This window comes from Musa acuminata, chromosome BXJ1-6 (assembly GCF_036884655.1).
Source record: "Musa acuminata AAA Group cultivar baxijiao chromosome BXJ1-6, Cavendish_Baxijiao_AAA, whole genome shotgun sequence".
NCBI lineage: Eukaryota > Viridiplantae > Streptophyta > Magnoliopsida > Zingiberales > Musaceae > Musa > Musa acuminata.
The window spans coordinates 13,469,983-13,486,487 of NC_088332.1; the positions used below are offsets into that span (position 1 = coordinate 13,469,983).

General features: G+C 40.3%; 2 protein-coding genes across 5 annotated transcripts; both read left to right on the forward strand.

The window, feature by feature from the left end:
• On the forward strand, positions 1 to 415 carry LOC135677724 (uncharacterized). Its single transcript, XM_065190101.1, has one exon. The coding sequence runs from the start codon at positions 184 to 186 to the stop codon at positions 394 to 396; it is 213 nt and encodes a 70-aa protein (XP_065046173.1). The 5' UTR covers positions 1 to 183; the 3' UTR covers positions 397 to 415.
• A 799-nt stretch (positions 416 to 1,214) lies between these two features.
• On the forward strand, positions 1,215 to 16,085 carry LOC135586495 (diacylglycerol kinase 1-like). 4 transcript variants are annotated; one of them, XM_065187537.1, is made up of 12 exons: positions 1,215 to 1,373; positions 3,867 to 5,452; positions 6,809 to 7,175; positions 7,256 to 7,332; positions 9,143 to 9,262; positions 9,728 to 9,892; positions 10,163 to 10,300; positions 10,389 to 11,285; positions 11,363 to 11,606; positions 11,703 to 11,796; positions 12,869 to 13,584; positions 15,237 to 16,085. In XM_065187537.1, the coding sequence occupies exons 2-8, from the start codon at positions 4,286 to 4,288 to the stop codon at positions 10,536 to 10,538; spliced, it is 2,184 nt and encodes a 727-aa protein (XP_065043609.1). In that variant the 5' UTR covers positions 1,215 to 1,373; positions 3,867 to 4,285; the 3' UTR covers positions 10,539 to 11,285; positions 11,363 to 11,606; positions 11,703 to 11,796; positions 12,869 to 13,584; positions 15,237 to 16,085. The 4 variants fall into 4 exon arrangements, with proteins under 4 accessions (XP_065043609.1, XP_065043608.1, XP_065043607.1 ...); XM_065187536.1 differs by having other exon boundaries at positions 10,389 to 11,073; positions 11,175 to 11,285; positions 11,363 to 11,796; XM_065187538.1 differs by adding an exon at positions 3,704 to 3,767 and having other exon boundaries at positions 1,233 to 1,373; positions 11,363 to 11,796.
• The last annotated feature ends 420 nt before the right edge of the window (positions 16,086 to 16,505 follow it).

Consider the following 16,505-nt stretch of genomic DNA (forward strand, 5'->3'; position numbering starts at 1 on the left):
GGGTTTGGGATCTCCTCCTCCTGCTTTGATTCCGTGGCCATTAGCTTTCCACCTCCTTCTTACCCCTCTCCTCGGTTATCCCCTCGCCCCCATGTATATATATATATATATACATATACATGTACTTACGTTGAGGACATACAGCATCGGCGTTGGAGAAGAAGATCCAGAGCAGCCGCAGAGATGGCAGACTGGGGGCCGGTGTTCATGGCGGTGATACTGTTCATCCTTCTCTCCCCGGGCCTCTTGTTCCAGGTCCCCGGCAGGAGCCGCTTCATCGAGTTCGGCAACTTCCAGACCAGCGGCATCTCCATACTCGTCCACTCCATCATCTACTTCGGCCTCCTCGCCATCTTCCTCCTCGCCGTCCACGTCCACATGTACATCGGCTACTAGCTAGTCTAATTCCCCTTGATAGGATTGCAGACCGCTTCCTCGTGCCTTGTTCCTCTTTGCTTGATGACCGCAGTGTGTGAGATCCTTGCTTCTGATGTCTTGTTTCTTCGAACGAGTGAGAATTCCTGGCCTTGCTTGTTCGAGTGCATGCAGTTCCTCACCATGAATGCTTGCAGGAAGTATCCGAACGAGAAACGTTGCGCACGCATAGCCAAATGGTGGAGCATCTCTTTTAGCGTCTGGTAGAAGCTAACGATCTCACTTCATGGCCTTTACCAACTTCAAATTAATATGAATGAATCTGATACTTTGCTTCTACTCATTTAAATAATATCATGTAAAAGCAGCTTTTATTATTTATGTACGACTCGATTAATGAGATGACTACATTCGATCGGTGGGCGTACACTCTCATTCTTATCGTGCTCCGCTCCTGATGCAATCCTTCATGTCCTCATGGGTCGGATCCACTTAAGCTAGACTACTCTGCCTGGACCACCTCACCTTTCCCGTTACGTGGCATGATCGCGGTGGTCCGATCAGTGGACCCCAGCGGTTCGGCCAGGTGGAGCCCGAAGATTCCGCTACAGCGACGTTACGGGCTACCCACGATTTCCATCAGGGGGCCCTACGACGACGAACGAAGTACACGTGGGTGGATGGCTGGCATCGATCACCGCTTAATTGGGATCTGACGGCTGCTGCATGCCGCGGATCGAGAAGTCGACGGTCAGGATCCGACACCAGGGGTGGCCCCCCCACTCGAAGTTTCCATTTGTGATTATAAACGGTGGTTTTCTTTGAGTAATTGTGTCTCGTTGTTACATAGAGGAGGAGGGAAGCGGGAGAGGGGTTAAGAACCCGTGTTCGTTCGGATCCTTGGAATCGGATACAGGCCGTGGAGATCGGTTTGGGGTGGGAGGGCGGCTTTGGTCGATTTCATCTCGCGCAGGTGCCCTTCGAGGAGTCGCGGTCTGGTACGTGGAATATGATTTTCCCGTGCTTTTAGGTCGAAACTCCTTTCCCCTTCATCTTTGATGCTTTCTTTGTCTGATCCTTGAATTTTGCTGGCCTCCGTCGATTTATACTCAGTCGTGTTATGATTGGTGACAGATGGTGTTCGATTCCCGTTTCCTATGGATTCCTAGTTCTTGAATTATATTTTTCTTGAGTTTTTGGTGCGGATGGAGGCATTTGAGTTGGTGTAGGGTTCTGGACTTTGTTTCTCTTCTTGAAGATTACAGTTTTAAGGACTCTCAGTTTGCGCTTAATATTCGGAAAATATTGAAGTTATAATTGTCTTCGATGTCAATAGACTGTTTGGATTGGTTATTGTGAATTTTATCGTCTATTTTAGTTTGCAACTTCAACAGGAAATGTTTTTAGTTTCCTTAGAAACTAAGGATATATCATAATCGTGTAACCTTTTAAGCCAATTCACACTATAGTGGGAAATCACTGGAATTCCCATACTCTTCGAAGATCGTTTCACCCCCTCATAATTTAGATGATTCAAAGCATCCATATTTCAGCCCGCCCCGATGATGACTCTTGGGCGGTCAAGCTTCTAGTAAAAGCGCTTACCAGTTGTTGAGAAAGGAGGACCATAAAGATGAAGATGATTGGCCTTGATGGATGGTTATGTGGAGCCTAAATGTCTATCTCAAAACCAAAATATTAATTTGGAAACTTTTGCTCAATAGATTGCCTACATCTAGTTACATCTCCGGAATCCTCCATGCTCAAATTGATAGCTGTCATGTTTGCAAGCATTACTCTGTCTCTCCTAGGCATGTTTTTTCTTTGAATGTGATCTTGCTCAAGAATCCTGGGCAATCGCTCAAAATCACCTACGACCCAATTTCACACTCCTTGGTACCTGGCATCAAAGCTCCTGGCTTCTTGAAACGCATCCTTCCAACCTTATTCCAAATTATGATCTTTGAATTACAAGGTTCGCAATATCGTACCATACCGGTATTTCGACCTGGGCTCGATACCGGTACGGTATGGTGTACCGAGCGGTACACCCAGGTGCACCGAGCACTGTAGCAGTGCTACAGTGTGGATCGGTACCGGTCGGATCGGTACATACCGTTGGCCTGTCGGACCGGTACGTACCGCCCATACCGGGCGGTATGATTCGGTATGGCAGACTCTGCTTTGAAGTATTATTGGCCTTTCACTTTGGCATCTTTGGTTAAATCGCAACTCCTTTTGCAACCTTCAAGCCAAAACTTCTTCATTATGGAGGAAGGTGGTGATTTCCACCAATGACCTCATTCAATTCAACAAGAGATGCGAGGGGAACTTGTCCATCAACACTATAACCATTTCCACCGTTCCGCTGCATGATTCTGTTCTCGAATGCGATGGAGCTTTTTTACCTAACCAACACGGTGCAGGCTATGGACATACTATTTGGTATGTACAAGGCAACTTGATTGCGGCTGGATGTTCTCCATGTTTTGTCGCTTCCTCCACTCAAGCCGAAGGTGTTGCCATCCTTAAGGGGCTCCAACGAGCTTAAACGCTTGATCTTCGATGCCTTTTGATCCTCTCTGACTCTATGAACTGCATCAACTATGTTTCTAATGTAATCGAGGTACCTTGGTGCCTATCTTCTCTCTTTCGGTACATTTTGTTTGTAGCCAAGGAGGTCATTGTTGTTAGTTTCTGTCACATTCCCTGTAGCTCTAACAGTGAAGCTCACTTTCTAGCATCTCGGGGCCTCACCAACGTCTAGGAATCACCCTCTATCATTGTCTCTCCTCTCCCCATTAGATCTGTAATCACTTTTTTTGAGTAACGGATATCTTTTATTTGAAAAAAAAAATCATAGTATGGTGAAACAACTAGTTGTAGATACTAGTAATATGTGTTGATACTTGATAGTATCTTTATATTTGGAATTAATATGATTGTATCAAGAGAATCATGTAGTATTTACAGTGAGGTTGATCTGGCCATTATTGTATTTTGGGAAGTTCACTCTGAGACTAGCCTTTTCCAAATCCAGATTTATTGTGATAAATCAGGTCTTTTAATTTGAACCAGAAATTCACTCGAGGAAAAGCTAGATTGAACCAGGCTAAGAGTGCGTCAGCCAGGTTAGGCACCTAGTTGTCTCTTGCTAGGAAGTTTGGTTGGTACAGCTTAGTCGGCAAAATTAAGTGACCAAATGATTAGTTGATTCTTGTGGTATCTGTTTTGCTTCACTAATTTGGTTGTTTATTAGTTTTTTGAGTTCTATATAGTCTTGTATATTGTTAGCATATTGTAATGGACATACTGTTGTGTTTTTCAGATATGGCATTGGGTTTTGTGTATATCAGCCTTTGAAGATATAGAAAGAGTTGGAAATGTTGATTGTATGCATAATATTTTTTAATGTCCCATCTTACATAAGTTGGAATACTTCTCCAGCTAAGTATTATTAACATATATTCTCTTTTATTTATTTATTGCAGATCAAAGTGAGGCCAATAGTTTGTAAGAAGAAATCAGAAACTTATGGTTTGGTCTCTTGAACTAAAGTATTCCCAAATTATTGGTAATTAAGACCTGATGGTGGAAAAATGAATTCTATAGGAAGACTAGGGTCCATGACAGATACCTCCAATGTAATTTTGATTTTTTCAGAGCTGTTATCCTAATTCACTTAAGGTGCTGGGAGCCTTTATTGAATTGCATTCGGGAAGAATTGCTCCTCAGGAACATAACGTGGTTAAGCCTCTTCCTCGATTACAACATTCCCTTGTGCAGCTTCGTTTTTTAATCTTCACATGCATGAATTTGAACTTTGACCTGCAACTTGGAAGTTAAGAAGCATAATTGCTTTCTTTATCATAGACCACATATATATAATACTATTAGGTCACCAAAAGGAATGGATGCTTTTGAAGAGAGCTTTTGGTGGGGTAAACATTCTTCTGGTATGGCAGAGTTCTGGAGTTCTCTTGGTGTCTATTTAATATCTGCATTTATTGGGATTTTGTCTTTGGTTTACTTGTTGACCGTATGGCGGCGGACTCTCAGTTTAAACTGGATGAAGGCTATAGCCAGGACAAGGAAGCGTAGAAAAGCAAAGCATAAGGTTCCAGGTGTTGCTCATAGTTGGAGCGCAGAATCTGGTTCTCATGCGAAAGGTCTAAAATGTTGTGTGTGCTTGGAGGATGTGGTACCACCTCAACCTCTTGGACAGATGATGACTACGAATAGTTCAGTATACCTGTGTGATGTTTGTGGCGCTGCTGCACACTTGGCATGCTCTTCAAAGGCACACCAAGATTGCAAATGTGTCTCCATGATAGGTTATAAACATGTAATCCACCAATGGACTGTACAATGGACAGAAGCAGCTGATCAAACTGAAGAAACTCCTTGCTGCAGTTATTGTGAAGAGCCTTGCAGTGGATCTTTTCTTAGTGGCTCTCCAGTTTGGTGTTGTATGTGGTGCCAACACCCCGTACATGTGGATTGTCACATAAATATGGCTAATGAAACAGGTGATATTTGTGACCTAGGACCATTTAGGCGCCTTATCTTGTCACCACTCTTTGTGAAGGACTTGAGCAAGACTGAAAAAAGTGGTTTCCTGAGCTCTATAACACATGGGGCAAATGAACTGGCATCTACTGTACGGGGACATATTATGAATCAGACTAAAAAGTACAAGCATGACATGGAAATTTCTGTTGATTCTGCTGATAACAATAGTACAAATGGCTCATCTAAGGATAGCATAGCAGATTCTCACTCAGTGTCTAAGGGCTCCCTTGGTAATGGTGAACATTGTAATGGAGTCACTGAAGCTGGGAATCGCCATCAAGGTGGTGATAGTGATCATGAAGATGTGATGAAGGCGGAGCCAAGAAGAAGTGCCTCATTTACTAAAAAAAATGATTATCATAATATGGTGAACAACCAAAAATATGAATTCGTCGACATACCTTCTGATGCCAGACCACTACTTGTTTTCATTAATAAGAAAAGTGGTGCACAACGTGGTGACTCATTGAGACGTAGGCTGCACATTCTTTTGAACCCTGTACAGGTTAGTTGTTAGAATGGTTTGATATAACAATGTTATCCGCTCCCTGATTCTAATTTTTTTTCTTTTTAAATCATCCTTTCAACAGTGAGTTATTGAGAATTATATCATGCTGCAGTTTTGCAATTTTTAGCTGCTATTGAGCTTCCTGTACACTATGGTGCAGACTAGGTGTAATTTATAAATTTTGTATTGACTTTGATCATTGCTTTATGTTCCAACAAGAAAAGAGAAAGAAAAGCTTATTTGTTTTTTGGTGACCCCTTTTGTAATTTTTTTCCTCTTTAATGCAAATCTACCTTGTGTTTTGTTGTTTCAGTTCTTTGCCAGAATCATATTTATTTAATATTTACATGTAAAACATTTTAATTCAATGATGGTCCACAAAAACATTATTCTGTTTCTTCTTGATAGCTGACCATTGGTTTGGTAATTGAATTTCTACTTCATTTTGCTTATGCATGCAAAAGCTTCAATTTATTGGTATGTTTGAGTTTTGTTCCATTTTATGTTATCTTAACCTTTAATATGTAAATATCATTTTATTCCACTGACTTTTTGAATCTTTGACTATTTATTGACCTTCTTAATCAATCTAAATCCGGAGGGTGCTTTTTTCAAGAAATCAGATAAAATTGTTTCAACTAGCTAAATAAATTAAAGCATCATTTTTGGATTGGTCACAACAGCTATTAGGTTATCTGAGTCGGCAATGGTGATAAAACGGCATGTGATCTGGGTTAGTTCAGTCTTAGTTATTTGAATAAACTGCCTTGATGACACCCTTTGTTAAATTATGACATTTGTCAGTTTAAACCTTTTATTTCCATTTAGGACGTTTAACACTAAATTGGATATTATCTAAGGCTTGGGACCTACGCCAAATACTTTTCAGCCATTATTTGGACTGATAGATCGATGGGTGTAACTCAGGTGAAAAAAATATGAATGGAGCTCATCATATTGATTGAGTTGAATGAAATTATCAGACTTTGGGAATAATTCAAAAAGAAGGAAGACAATTAATATTAATATCAGAAAGAAACTAAGTTACTAAATAGCCAAATTTTCTCCCCCAGATTTGCCTTTTTATTTCTTGTTTAGTTCTCCTATATCACAAAGAGGTGGTTGAGATTTCTGTAATCAATGATTCTGGCATTGTGAAACTTCTTACTTTAAACCCTGTCAATCCCCGATCCCCGATCCCCAAGTCCCATATCTGTTTTCCTTTGGTTCCTTTTTGTTGTGTCAAAGGTAGATTGTGTTTCTAGATTTTTACCTGCTTACACACTTACCTTGACAGATGAAGTAGCATTGTCTCTGCTAATGGTTGTTATATCTTTCCTACTATTTTTCCAGGTCTTTGAGTTGAGTTCGACAAATGGGCCAGAGGCAGGATTATCTTTATTCAGAAAGGTACCCCACTTTAGGATACTTGTATGTGGTGGAGATGGTACAGTTGGTTGGGTGCTTGATGCCATAGACAAACAAAACTATGAATCACCTCCACCTGTTGCAATTCTTCCAGCTGGCACAGGCAATGATCTTGCAAGAGTTTTGTCCTGGGGAGGTGGTCTTGGGGCTATCCAAAGACAAGGAGGTCTATGCACAGTTTTGCACCACATAGAGCATGCTGCAGTCACCATTCTTGATAGGTGGAAGATAACAATAGAAGATTTGCAATCTAAGCATGTCCATCCCCCGAAATTTATGAATAACTATCTAGGTATGCAATGCAAAGTATACAGTGCAAGATTTCCTATGGTCCTTTGAATAGACCAATAATTTATTCTTATATATTTACAGGGATTGGATGTGATGCAAAGGTTGCCCTAGACATTCATAATCTTCGTGAAGAAAACCCTGAAAAGTTTTTCAATCAGGTATCTATTTTCATCATTTTTCCCCCTACAAATTTTTGTTTGAACAGTGAAAATTCTTGTGTCTGGGAGTTCTGTAATGATGTGAAATTCCACTAAAAGAATCCTTCACCACTTGCCAAATCCAACTCATAGTAGCTAAACAACTTCTCTAACCCATATTATATATCTGTGGAGGACTGTCAAGCACCGATCAGACTCAAACTGCACCTATTGAACTCCTAATATTAAAATGCTAATTTAAAGCCACTAGGTTTTTTTGACGAGGCTGGGTAGCTTATCTCTCAGTTGTTGTTGTAGTTGAGTCTTTTTTATTCTAAATCTTTTCTGGATCGAGCTATTATCTGTTTTAGGTGAGATTTCTCGTTCCTTTTCTTACTTCAGTTAGGTTTCCTTAAAATGAAAATCCCATCAGGCACCAATTAGACTCAAACTGCACCTATAGAGCTCCTTCTAATATTAAAATGCTAATTTAAAGTCACTAGGTTTTTTATGAGGAGGCTTGGCAGCTTCTCTCAGTTGTTGTTAAAGTAGTTTAGTCTTTTTTATTCTAAATCTTTTCTGGATCGAGCTGTTATCTATTTTAGGTGAGATTTCTCCTCCCTTTTCTTACTTAAGTTAGGTATCCTTAAAATGAAAAAACCATTTTCAGGCTAGCCCAGACTGCTGCCTGCTACAGTTGCTAGAATTGGAGCCAGTGCGTGCTGTATAAGGCTGCACTAAGCCTGATTGGGCCTCTAGCTCCAAGATGACCAACTAAGGTGGGGCTGTTACATATGGGCCCATGACATGGTGGTGCATGTAGCCGACAGCTAGCTCTGCACTAAATGTGACTAGGGACTTTTCTGTTCCTTTTATAACTTTTCTTCTGTTCCTTTTATGTCACAAAATTCGATGAATAGTTACCTCTGAAGTTAATTGTGGTCTCAAACTGGTTGGTACTTTATAAAGCTTGAACTGGAAATAAGAAAATTTTGGATGACATTTGAAAACATGTTCTCGAGCTTTCTGTTTTTTAGGCAGATGAAATTATTGCTTTAGCTGCTCAAAGTTTGGTAGTAACTTCTGATGGATGGAGTGGTAGCTTTTAACCGCTCAAAGTTAGGATCGGGAACTGATCTGAGCTTCTTGGCTCTTTATTTTGGCTACCATTACAAACCATATAATATGTTGATACGCACAAAGCAGCAAATGAAGAATGGTGTGCGATTTGGTTTAGTACTAGAAGGATTCCATGTGGGACTGCAGCAGCTCATGAGAATCAGCTCTGAGTTAGTGCAGATACTGGGCTTGATGTGAGTTGGAAATTTTAGTCATACGTACAGAAAGAACTGCATGTTACATGCCAATCTGGTTCGGACTTCTACCACTGTGGTTGCATGCCCACCTTCCAGAGTTCATTGAAGGACATGATTCCAGCATAAGATTTTAGAGTGATGTAGTTGTGATTGAAAGATGTTTGCACACAATCCTCGAGTAGCGGTTGGGGTCAATCTAGAGAGTAGGGTTTTAAATGCTTTACATGGGAATTGTATTGCAAGATTGCTTAAAAGTATATAATCATAAATTCATTTTGTAGCAGCAACAAGCAAAATTTAACTGGTATCTTTATCCATTTGCCTACCTTCCTAATAATAATATTAAAGTTATTCATGTTTTATGTAGCAGCATAATAGAGCCTCAACTCCTATGTTTTGTCAGCTAACATTGAAAAATTGGATTTAATTTGCTGATCTCTTATGATGTTATTTATTTTGTTTTTGTGGTTTTACATGATTTAGCAGCTCAAGGTTTTATCTTGGCTTGACTGCAGTTCCTAAATAAGATGCTTTATGCAAGAGAAGGTGCAAAGAACATCATGGATAGGACATTCGCAGACCTACCTTGGCAGATCAGATTAGAGGTTGATGGAGTTGAAATAGAGGTTCCTGAGGTATGAGTTATCCTGTAAGATGTGTGTTAATCATGGTAAAGTTTAAATCAAGCTATCACATCCTAGAAGTGGATGCCACAAATAACTAATGTGTATCTTTACATAAGTACATTGGAGTGTGGTATCGTCTTGATGACTATCATATGCCTTTAGATTTTTTCTTTTTGCTTGAAGGTGTTATAGTGCCTGTGTGTCTACTATATCTCAAAATCATGTGTAGGTAGGGATGACTCTACTGTAACCTGTGTGTACACTTTTCCTTGCATGTACTTGTGTCCAAATCAGTTCTTGCAACCTTGCTTTTTCTTTCTTGTCTTTAAGGCTGCTTACTTTTGACCTCAATTTCACTAATAGTGTCCTGCGCTTAATATTTGTTTGAACTAAGTTCATTGGATGGCCTTTCTTCTCATTCCATGTTGCTTCATGTACTTCATGCAAAATGCTGAATGTACTGAATATCTGCAGGACGCAGAAGGAATACTTGTTGCAAACATTGGAAGTTATATGGGAGGTGTTGACTTATGGCAAAATGAGGAGGACAACAATGACAATTTTGATCCTCAGTCAATGCATGACAAGATGATAGAAGTTGTCAGTATCAGCGGGACTTGGCATCTGGGGACGCTTCAGGTAGATAGCTGAATTATGTCTTTTCTCTTTTTTTCCCTTAGCGAAATTCTAGTTTAATCACGGAGGCATATAAAGCCAAAATTGTTGTTCATTAACTTTTGTTAAAAAAAAAAAACTTTTGTTTTGTTTTTCCTTAGCTGAATTCTAACTTAATCACGTTGGCATATAAAGCTAGATTTGTTGTTCATGAACTGTAGTCTAGTGATACTTAACATAGTATAATTTATTTTAAATGGGAGTCAAAATCTGAAAATTCTCATGTGGTACTAGGTTGGGCTTTCTCGAGCTCGGAGACTAGCACAAGGCCAGCTAATTAAGATTCAGTTATTTGTTCCATTCCCTGTTCAAGTTGATGGGGAGCCTTGGATTCAGCAGCCATGCACATTAGCAATATCTCATCATGGCCAGGTTTCATACCTACCTCCATATTTTGTGCCATTATTATACTAATACTCAATATATTCCCCTTTCATGTTGTACTCGTTTGAGTACTTAGGCTTTCATGTTGAAGAGAGTATCAGAGGAGCCGCTTGGTCATGCCGCTGCAATAATAACCGATGTGCTAGAGAATGCTGAAAGCAGCCATGTGATCACTGCCTCACAGAAACGGGCCCTTCTACAGGAGATGGCACTAAGGCTTTCATAGTACCTGGGCAAATATCGATGGCTATTGGACACCTTAATATCCTTTCCTCCATGAAGTTGAAATCATAAATCATACTGTGGTTTTTGTAGATATCAGAAAATTCTTGTACATTATACATAACATCTTTGTTCTTTAGTTTGTATGTTTTCTTTATACGTGTCACTTACAGCTGCCTATAATTAGTATCATGGAGGCTTGACATTGGATCTATGTCCATTTCCTCCTTATGCTTGTGGGCTCGTTGCATAGTCCATGTGAAATTGTACTTTACAGTTCAAAACTTCTAAGATTTGTTACTGTCTTTTCCTTGTTATGTTTCATAAAGAATTATTCAGTGAAATTTTTGGAAAAGGTGCAAATACTTTGCTGTGGTCTATGTGCATAAACTAAAGCAAGAGATCACGAAAATGGAAGATGATACAGCTAGAAGCATAGGAGTTGAAGGGAAACACAGAAAGAAGGGACAGCAACCTGTAGTATGCCTTGGCAACAGTGTACAAGGAGAAACATTTTGTTTGTTAATAGTTTGGACAAGGTTGTATATTTCTACTTGCTTTCCTCTCATGTTCTTCAGTGCGTTGGTAGTTTTTCTGTGTGTAGAACTGATGCAAATTTATGTTGATCTTCATGCATCAGGGCCCCGGCAGAGGTCTGGTTTAAGCTGACCGTCGTCTTCGAAAGGCCCTCTTGAGCTTCTTCCAGATCTTTGGGACAATCCCTCTGCTCTGTCCCGCATGGCTGGAAGAGGTATGTCCGTTCTCTGGTTCTGGTCCTGCAACCTGCTTCAGTTTCTTGCTCTTCTTCCTGAAAAACTTCTTCAGCAGGTTCGGGCTCCGGTAGGGTGAACAACCATGCTGGGCTGCGTGCAGGGTCCTGTCGATCTGGTTCACCACTGCCTTGAGCTCCAACGAGTCGTACAGGTTGCCGCTCTGCGTCTTCCGGTGATTCGGTGTCCACCGGGGTGTCAGCGCATGGCCGAGGAGGCCGATGATGGTTCGGAGCTCATGCCAGTCGAAGAGGGAGGTGGTGGCTTGGTCTCTCTGTCCTGGCGACTGCAACTGGATCAAGGTTGTCGATGACCTCGGTGGCGTGGGTGATGCTCTTTCCATCTGCAAGAGAAGATATTGAGGTGTGGACGTTCACTTCTCGCTCGACTGATTGCAGGTAAATCGTTTCGGGTTCTATGCATACCATACAAGAGGATGAATTGGATATTCAACATAAATTCCAAGACAACAAGACAGACGAAGCCAACCAGGTATTTCGATGTGATCAAGATGGTTTTCTTATTTAAGCCAATTGTGCGTAGCCAGTGAGAGTGTCTTATTAATGGTAGTCTCGAGTTATAGTCCGACGTCAGTCAGGAAAACCATGTAGGGCCGTCGGGTGCTGCGATCCGACGGCTATTATTGTGTAGCGGCCCGGTCGAGTTCCGGATATCAGAATCGCGTCGTGCGATGATGATCTTTACATCTCGATCGTTTATGACTCATCGTACGGTACACCCAAAATCACAATAATGCGATGTCCCCCTATAAGTAATTTTCATACTAAAATCATTTATAAATGAGCTATAAGTTTTATCTTTGTATGCACACGAGTTGAAATCACACAGTTAAACTGTCAATCGATTTATGATCGTTTCTTCATTTACAGTATACAAAATGATAAAACTAAGACCCATAATTTAGTAAAATGAAGTGTGAAAACATGAAATTTAGGCGACTCTGATTTTTATTTGATGTTTATAATTGCATGTAAATGAGCCGTAAATTGTAAATCAATTTTAGGTGCTTATCTCATATTTTAATTTTAAAATACCAAATGATGGGAAAAAAAAAAAGTAAAGTTCGAAAAATGGTTAAAATTTAGACCTTTTTCATTCTTAGATAAGACTTATAATAGAGACATATGTGTTTAAAATTTTGTTTATAACGTTTTAACTTATTTCAAATTTAATCGAACTTTATATCAATTTAAAACATTGTTTGGCTTTATATGTTGCAAATTAAAATTTCAATACTAAATAGAAAAAAAAAATGAATTCAAATTGGTAATATTACTTGAAAGTCATGAGAATCTTACATGAAGATTTGAATCAATTGATAAATTGCATTGTTTAATGCTAGTATTAATTATTATGAGATACAGATGGAAAATTATTAATCGACCATTAGCTCAACAAGGCACGAGTGCATTAATATCATAAACTGGTAATTATTATGTAATGACATTTACTGAAGGAAGAATCTTATTCCAAACGCATGTTTCTTGTGACTTATCCTTGGAATTTTCTTTTCTTTTTTGTTTTCTGTTTTACTTTATTGCAGCAGCGCAGGTAGTAGCACGACAATGCGCACGGTAACTGCACCGGTTGTGGTGTCGTTCTCTCTGCCAAAGCTACCGTGGCGGAGGAGTACATCACATCTTCTCGCCTTCTCTCTCCCCATTGCCACTACCTCTCTAGGTTATGGATTACAGCCGTAGGTGGGCCGAACCCCAGGCGCCGCCGCAGCCGCCGCCGACGTACCACCACCCCGAATCCCACCTCTACAGCGCACCGCCGCCGCAGCCCGTCCCGCAGCATCTCCTTCCCCACCCCGTCGCTTACTATCCCTATCCTAATCCTCACCCCAACCCTTATCCTCCTGGCGATCCTGAGACCGCAGTCAGACCTGACGCCCATGCCAGTCACCACCGGATCCCAGCCGATCCCTATGCCAGTCGCCTGTACGCAACCCGTGGTGTGCACGACGGCCTTCACCCGGTGCCCTACCCTTATCCTGGACAAGAAAGTCCGCCGGCGGTTCCCGGGCCCATCCACCGCCCGTTCCCGGTAGATCCCTATGTCGGTGGCTTCTACGCTCCCCGCGGTGGGCACGAGGTCCTTCACCCGGCATCCTGCTCATATCGCGGAGGAGAAGGTACGGCGGGGGTTTCCGGGGTGTCGTTGTACTACCACGGTCGTGGTGGTAGCGAACAACATGGATTCGCGGTGGAGGCGATTCATCCATTCCCCGGCGCTAATCCACTCGGTCATAGCGCTGTAAGTGTTTGTCTTAATTCCTCTTCCAGTTCTTCATTTTTGAAACTCTTCCCTCTTCTGTAAATATATCTCAAGGGTAAAAGACAATCATCAGACGTTGCTTGCTCGGAGTTAGTCATGTTCACCCTTGGATCAATTGGATGATGACAGAATTATCAAAAATTGGAATTCCTTATTTCGATTTAACAATGTACCAATAGTACCTTGATGTTGGGTGAGTGATTGAACCCTGGGCTTGTGAAAACGAGGATTGATATTTGTGCGACCTAATCCATTATTGCAAATCAATCCTGAACTAGTCCTATCATTTCATTTTCTGGTATACGACATAGTGGACTTGACCACCTCAATTCTTATTAAATCATGAATCAGATCATTTGTTCTTACCGTAACAAAGGAAGCGTAAAACTCACCCGGAGAACCATATTGTTCCTGATCCCAATTCAATACTAAGAAAGTCGGAACTAATTGAATACTTGTGTGAGAAATTCCTTGAATTGACTTGCCATTTCCATAAAGGATATAACTGACAACTCTAAGTTGGACATTATCCTTTTCCCGCAAGAGATCTTCAGGAAAAACTGTTGCCAAATTTATATATATTATCATGTTGCATTTTTATTGTTATAATTCCTATTTTACCAGCTGTTATGTTAGTTCGTTCTAACACCTTTCAACCCTTTCTTCCATCATGCATTTACACAATATACCAACTGTTTTTTAGTAATATAAAACAAACAAATATGATCAGCCGATCTTGCTATGCAAGATGCTGATAACTTTATAGCTTATTTTCGGTTAAAATTTTTTGCGGTATTGATAGTAACTCATCCTTTTTCTCTGGTGAGCGTTTAGATTTTCCTGTAAATGGTAGACTATTATTGAAATAGAATTAGATCTGTTATGTTATAAGTATGGATATCTTTTGTCTCCAACTTGTAGCTATTTTATCCAAAAAAGAATTTGGAAAGAAGTTGTAAGATGCTATTTTGTTGGGTGTAATTGAAAATGGAACTTTTGGTGCTTAAATGTATAAATTCCTCAACTGATCATGTTGTTTAATTCTGTGTATCCGGCTTAGCAGTTAACCAGTGGACAAAGATCCTCAATTTGATTTTTAATGATTCAAAATACATATATTGTATATTTTTCCTGCTTATATGTCCAGTGCCCTTGATTTAGTATTATCTTTGGTATGGCTACAGGCTTACTACTCAAATTTTTGAGACTACTAGTTCTTTCAGCTGCTCACTATTTTACAATAATTGGATTATGTTTTACAAGATTGACCATTGTTTTTGGACGTTTTCATTAGTATCCTTGTATCTTTAATGTTCTGACTGCTTATAGATATGCTGGTATAACACAATTATGATACAGCCCATATAGGACAACATGCATTCAATTTGGTTCAAATTATAAGCCTTTGGCCGAAGAAAAAATGTTTCTGTTTCTTCTTAGGGGAGAGTATCGTTTTATGGATGATTGGGAAATTGTTTTCCTGATGCCATTGAAAAATATAGTCAGGCGTCTTACTTTATTCTTTTCAAATTTACGCCATTGAAAGTCTCCAGTCAGGTGGCTTACTTCTTCATTCTTTTTAAGTTTTTACAAGTTTTCCATTGGTTTCTTCGGATGCTACTTGCCTGCAGGGTCAACCACAATTTTCTACGGAACTGGAACACCCAATTCCATCCCATATGCAATTCCCAGATTGGAACATGGCAATGCATCCTACCTCTAAACTAACAAAGAAAAGGACCCTGAAAGACCAGAAGTGGACCACCAAAGTAGTGCAATCAGCATATTGTGAAGTTTGTAAGATCAACTGCGACACTCAGGAAGTCCTGATGATACATAAACAGGGGAAAAAGCATCAGAAAAATCTGCAGAAGCTACAAGAGTCTGTTACAGCAAAGGAAAAAGAAGAACCTATAGCCGCTGTGGAGAAGGAAACATCCATTGTTGAGGAAGAAAAATATGTAGGTGAACAAAAAAGGAAAAGAGGTGCTCTAGCAACAACTGAGGAGTTGGAGGAGAAAAAGCGCAGGGTTCTCGAGGGAGGGGCAGCAGCAGAAGAGGTGAAGGTTTGCACCCTTTGTAATGTAGTGGTCAACAGTCAGAAAGTATATGAATATCACATTGCGGGGCAGAAACATGCAGCCATGGTGAAGAAACAGCAAGAAGCAAAAGCTGCGGCTGAGAGTTGAAGACATTTATGTTCAGAAGAAGAAGCATTGACGCAATCTCCATGGTGCATGGAGGAGGTGTACTCTTTGTTTCTTGATCGTCTGTGATTCTGGTCCTACCCATGGTGGAAACTGGTTGTGTTCCGTGGATCATTTGTTTGTCGACCCATCATACTGTAGCAAACGAGCTCGAAATCGTGGTAGATGGTGAAATATCTAGAACTTTTCTTCACCTTAACTTGGATTCTGTTTATGCCAGTGATGTTTGTTTATGTCAACTGGGATTCAAGACAATCTAATTTACTTCTCTCATGCTACTGACAGCCACATTGCATACTAATTTCTTCCTGTTACTTATCTGCCCATTCGGACAATAAATATTTTCTTGGGCAATTCGGACAGTGTCAAGGTAAATCATCTCAGGCAACTGACAGCCACATTGCATACTAATTTCTTCCTGTTGCTTATCTGCCCCTTCTACAAATATTAACATGCAAGACAGATGAAGTTTGCAGGCCACTTCTTTGTCTACAAGTGTGTATATACAACTGTTATCTATAGCAAGGGGCTTGAAACTTGTAGAAAGATCACTAAGAGGGTTATGGACGTCGACAGAACTCACATGTGTTGTCATGCCGAGAGCACCAACAAAAGACATTGGAGTAACAGAACAAATTTCATTAAGTCTTTGCCTCCATGTATTAAGCTAAATTATTCTTTGAGATAGATTTA